Source organism: Gymnoscopelus braueri, assembly GCF_963280865.1.
Source record: "Gymnoscopelus braueri genome assembly, chromosome: 23".
In the NCBI taxonomy this organism is placed as follows: Eukaryota; Metazoa; Chordata; class Actinopteri; order Myctophiformes; family Myctophidae; genus Gymnoscopelus; species Gymnoscopelus braueri.
This window is the reverse complement of record NC_137625.1, coordinates 34,037,378-34,043,377: the sequence shown is the minus strand read 5'-3', so window position 1 is coordinate 34,043,377 and position 6,000 is coordinate 34,037,378. Positions and strand designations below refer to the sequence as shown.

The window sequence follows — 6,000 nt, the reverse complement described above, 5'->3', positions numbered from 1 at the left end:
CCACCTAGGGGTCCCGGACCCCCTGTTGAAGACCCCTGTCCTAAAGAAATACATGTCTATTTCATTCAGTCTGACTAAAACCTATCCCCTCCAGCCAAAAAAACGTATATGACTGACTACGAGAGGGGTGATATAAAGCAGTGGTTCTCAAACTTTTTCATGTCAAGGACCCCCAAATTGACACTTATTAGCCCGCGGACCCCCATTTGAAAAGATATGCCAGAGACGCCTATAAGAGAAGATTTTTACGGCTCTAGCAGTGATTCTCAACCATTTTAATTTCAAGGACCCCCAGTTTGACATGCATTAGGCTACGGACCCCCATTTAATGACATTTCTATCTCTTGGAACCCAATTTAGATTGTAAAATCAATGTTAATTTAACTCTGATAGTGTACAAATGGAACCAATGGACCCGTTAGGGTTCATTTGGTTCCATTTGTCCAAAATGATGGAGAGATGGTCCAAAATTCCTCTCATTTTACAGACCCATAACGGTCCATTTGGTTCCTAACTATCTATCATTTAGCTGGAGACCCCCTGGAATTCCCTCAAGGAGCCCTGGGGGTCCCCGGATCCCACTTTGAGAACCAATTATATAAAGCAGAGGCATGGATTTCCCTTCCCACCCCCAGGTATGGAAGGACTACAACTCCCACAAGGCATTGCTCTGACGCTCGCGCTCTCCTCTTCCTGTTTAGGTTTTAGCAGCAGCAGCTAGCTAGTAAAGATGACAGCTGACAGTACAGGGAGGTACAGGAGTGTTGTTAACAAGAGCAAAGACCCGTCTGGGCTGCTTATCTCTGTCATAAGGTAAATATGATTATCCTTTAACACTATAATAACACTGTGCTGTTCCCACGTCTCGTCTCGTCTCTACTCTACAGATATTATGAGACAGCCCAGCCTGCTAGCATGTATGCTAACATGCTAACAACATCCTTCCTGTGTTTGTTGTCATTCATGTTTAACAGAATGACAACAAACACAGGCATTAAAACAAAACAATGGCTTTGTTTTAGTGTCTCTGTCGTTCAGGGTTTTGTGCCATTTATGTAATAATCACAGTATTAATTGTATTTAATATAATAACCAAATGAATGACATTTCATGTAATAACCATATGAATGATATTTAATATAATAACCATGATATGTCATGTAATAACCACAGTATGAATGATATTTAACATAACAACCATATTAATGATATTTCATGTAATAACCATATGAATGATTTTTCATATAATAACCATGATATTTCATGTAATAACCACATGAATGATATTTCATATAATAACCATGATATTTCATGTAATAACCATATGAATGATATTTCATATAATAACCATGATATTTCATGTAATAACCATATGAATGATATTTCATGTAATAACCATATGAATGATATTTCATATAATAACCATGATATTTCATGTAATAACCATATGAATGATATTTCATATAATAACCATATGAATGATATTTCATGTAATAACCATATGAATGATATTTCATGTAATTACCATATGAATGATATTTCATGTAATAACCATATGAATGATATTTCATGTAATAACCACAGTATGAATGATATTTAATAACCATATGAATGATATTTCATATAATAACCATATGAATGATATTTCATATAATAACCATATCAATGATATTTCAAGTAATAACTATATGAATGATATTTCATAACTATATGAATGATATTTCAAGTAATAACTATATGAATGATATTTCATGCAATAATCGCAGTATGAATTATTTTTCATATAATAACCATGAGAGAGAGAGAGAGAGGGAGAGGGAGAGGGAGAGAGGGAGAGAGGAAAGACAGCTGTCATTTCATTCATCATCGTCAAGATGATGTTATTGTTTGTGATGACTGTCTGGAATATCTGGAGGTCTTTCAGTTTATACTGTTATTGTCATAATGCATAATTAGTTGACATACTTTTTAATGCAGCGGGCCCTCTGGGTAAGTGTGTGTGTGTGTGTGTGTGTGGTTAATTAAACCAGTGGTTCCCAAACTGGGGTTTCCCAGATGATTAGCTAGGTAACTGCACATTTATAAAGTTACAATTTAATGACCTTTTAAGACCTTTTTAATACCAAATTGGCCAAATTGTCAAATATTATGTAAGAAAGAGGCACACATTGTGAAAACAAGCTCCTCAAACTGCGAGTCAAACTAAATGTAATCAGTGGTGCTCAAACTTTTTTCATGTCAAGGACTTCCAAATGTCAAGGACCCATCTCAAAATATTTTGTTTGAGGGACCCCCAGAAGCAAAGTTTTGAGTAACAAATGTTGGTTTTAAAAAATATATATTCAAAAGTTTGCACAAATGTTCATGATTTTTCAAAAATAGCAGATCTACAAGCTCACTCGGTGCCGCGCTATGAGCTTGTAGATCTGCTATTTTTGAATAGCCAAAGTATAAAATATGGATAAAGGGGTTAAAATGATTGTGACGCTTTATTAACACATTATGCGGCCTGAAAAGTTTGGGAACCCTTGCTCTAGGTACTGGTGTGTGTGTGTGTGTGTGTGTGTGTGTGTGTGTGTGTGTGTGTGTGTTTTGTTTATTAAAGCTCTGGTTCTCAAAGTGGGGTCCTGGGACCCCCAGGGGTCTTTGAGGGGGTTCCAGAGGCTCCTCGGCAAAATGAGAAACAGTTCAGACATTATTATTTTGTGTGATTAATTAACCACTTGAACCCTCACATCCCTATTCTGGGGTGAACATTTTGCCGAAAATAGAAGATCTAAGTGAGCTTGTAGATCGGCCCTTTACGGTTAAGATATTTGGTGTAGAGCATTGGTTTTCAATCTTTTTCATGCCAAGGACCCCTAAATTGATATACTGTTGGCCGCAGACCTCCATCTGAAAATGTTTTGTGCCAGTGACCCCCAGAAGCAAAGATTTGAGTTAAAAATGTTCACTTTAAAAAGAGTATATATATTCAAAGATTTGCACACATTTTCAAGATTTTTCAAAAATAGCAGATATACAAGCTCTGCTATGAGCAAGAAAACAAGAAAGTCGCTCATAGCGCGGCTTTCTTGTAGATTGGCTATTTTCAAATCATACAGGTTTAAAGCGCTCATGTGCTCATATGGCCTCTGCAAATTCTGGCAACACTGGCGTCCACCCATCTGACCGCCTGCTCCAGAAATGGTGGGCGACCGACCACTACTGAACTGTAATAATAACCCTGGTGGGTGCGTCCCTCCCCCCCTCCCTCGCAGGACGCTGTCCAGCCATGCGGGCGTCCAGGACCGGGAGACGGAGAAGGGCCGCCTGGAGGAGGCGTTCGAGAAGTGCGACAGGGACCTGGACACGCAGATCGTCCAGCACTACGCCGAGCTCACCACCGCCATCAAGACCTACCAGAGCATCACCGAGAGGATCACCAGCTCCCGCAACAAGATCAAACAGGTACAACCGATGATTTGGTGACGACGTATTGTCGATATTATATCAATATTGTGATACGAGCAGTGGTGGGAAAAGTACTCAAATGTTTTACTTAAAAGTAAAAGTGTCAATACTGCAATGTAGAATTACTCCATTACAAGTAAAAGTCAAAATTTACTTGAGTAAAAGTACAAAAGTATTGGTATAAAAATGTACTTAAAGTACCAAAAGTAAAAGTACTAAAATGTTTGAAAATAGCAGATCTACAAGCTCACAACGCGTCGCGATACGACGCGTTGTGTGCTTGTAGATCGGCTATTTTCAAATAGCCTAGGTATAAAACATAGCTAAAGTGGTTAATGTATGTTTTATAATGTAATAATGTTCTTCAAAGTAACTAGTAACTAAAGTTTGTAATTGTAGTGGAGTAAAAGTACAATATTTGCCTCTGAGATGTAGTGGAGTAGAAGTAAAAGTATAGACAATTGGAAATACTCTAGTAAAGTAAAAGTACCTCAACATTGTAATTAAGTACAGTACTTGAGTAAATGTACTTAGTTACTTTACACCACTGGATATGAGACGAGACCAGATGGATGCTAAGGCATCCTCTGATGTGTGATGTATCCATTGGTCAGAATTAGAGTTGTTCCGATACCGATACCAGTATCGGAAAAGCTGCCGATACTGCCTAATGCGGTATCGGCGAGGTATCATTTTTTCTCCTGCAGACGGTATCTTTTTCCCTACAGTCTGCCTCATGCCTCAAGCAGAACTTCATTTTTTTTTGCTTTTGAGACTAGATGGATATTGTAATATTGTGATTGCGCACAACCTGCACGATTGTTGCCTAGATAATTAATTGAAAACATTTTGTCCATTCATATTTATCAGATGTCCGATTAATTGTAATCAATCCGGTCACTGTGAACGACAGTTTAAAATCCTAGCGCGACCTCTGGTCCAAAACGCATCCATTGTAAGCCCAGTCAACCCCCTGTGCTTTCAATAGGGATGGATTTTAATTCAGTCTCATTTCCATGTGGGGCCGAGACGGTACCAAACGCCCCTTAACGCTTTAAGACCGGGAACGCATCTGTGTCATTTTAAGATTTATTTGGGCTATTAAAAAATAGCAGATCTTAGGCATGTAACGATTCACTCAACTCACGATACGATTCGAATCACGATTCGAGGTTCACGATACGATTTTTCACGATTTTTAAGCACATTTATTTTCGAGACAAATTACTGAAAAACCTTGATTATTTCTCTTACAAAAATCATGTATTTTTTAACAACTGTATTTTCTCTTGTCCTCTTTTCAATATATGAAATTAAGCCTTTTTTATTATTCATGAGGTACATGCATTAACTGTAAGGTACACATTAAGACATATACTTTTTTATCTGTAAAATAATAACTTTAAATATATAAGTATTATGAAATAAATGAATTTTAAAACATATGTCCCAGATGAAATAAATTATAAAGAAAACCTTCAAATAAACAAATTAAGGCTTAGCCTTTGTTCCAAGCTTGGGATTTACAAGTAATTTTTTATCTATGCTATATTCTCAGCATTCTGTACACATTTATGTAATAAGGGAAACTGTTTTAAACTGCTCCAAATGAGATTAGATTAAAAATTAATTGATTAATATCAATGTAATTCGCTATATATCTGACAGACAGTGTTGAAAGGAGTTTGACGTTGTCAGCAGTCTGATACAATTGTTAAATTATTATTATTCATATAGATTATTATTCATTGTACTCTGCAGCGGCAGCCGCACCGAGGCGCTCCAGAATTAGCCGTTTTCATTAGAAGCCTATCAGTTGTATGTTTCCTACAGAGTTTAAATCAGACAGGCTAACAACAGCTAACAATATTGTCAGATGGGGGAGGGGGTAAACGGTATAGTTTGGGCTTTTCATCAATCAAATAAACATGTTTACATGCGACGCACATTTCCCTCTTTATGCAGTGCGATCGCCTAGTTGTTTAGATTTCATAGCCTGAGAGGACGTGAACCCCACTCTCCCGTTCATAGCCTGCCGTTGAGTGAGTGAAGAAGAGACCGACGGAGGCAGCTATGGTGGCCCTGAGGGGACAAAATAGTAGGCGGATAACAAGGAATGGAGTCTGACTCGATTGCGCCCTCTGCTGGTTGCATCGCGATGTCATATTTTATTGCATCGATTTAAATCGTCACCACTTTGAATCGATTTAAATCGATATACGATAAATCGTTACATGCCTAGCAGATCTACAAGCTCATAGTGCGGCTATGAGCTTGTAGATCCACGCTAGTAGATCCAGGCTAGTGCCACGCTATGGAGATTCTACAAATGTCTTCTAAATCTTAACAGTTAAAAAAAGAAGAAAAAAAAACGTATGTTGCTATAATATCAGTGGTTCTCAAACTTTTTTCATGTCAAGGACCACCCACAATGATATGCATTTGTCCGTGGACCCCCCCCCATCTCAAAATATTTTGTTCCAGGGACCGCCATGAGCAAAGATTTGAGTTAAAAATGAATTTATATTCAAAGATGTGCACACATTT

The 6,000-nt window shown here is 37.8% G+C and overlaps 1 protein-coding gene across 1 annotated transcript in view; it reads left to right on the top strand.

The window, feature by feature from the left end:
• Window positions 1–706: 706 nt before the first annotated feature.
• Window positions 707–6,000, top strand: part of exoc4 (exocyst complex component 4) — a 208,744-nt gene continuing 203,450 nt past the window's right edge. Inside the window, exons 1-2 of the mRNA XM_080421608.1 lie at window positions 707–813; window positions 3,261–3,450. Of these exons, the coding sequence (XP_080277734.1) occupies window positions 731–813; window positions 3,261–3,450 (273 nt within the window). The 5' untranslated portion in view covers window positions 707–730. The remainder of the gene's footprint in view (window positions 814–3,260; window positions 3,451–6,000) is intronic.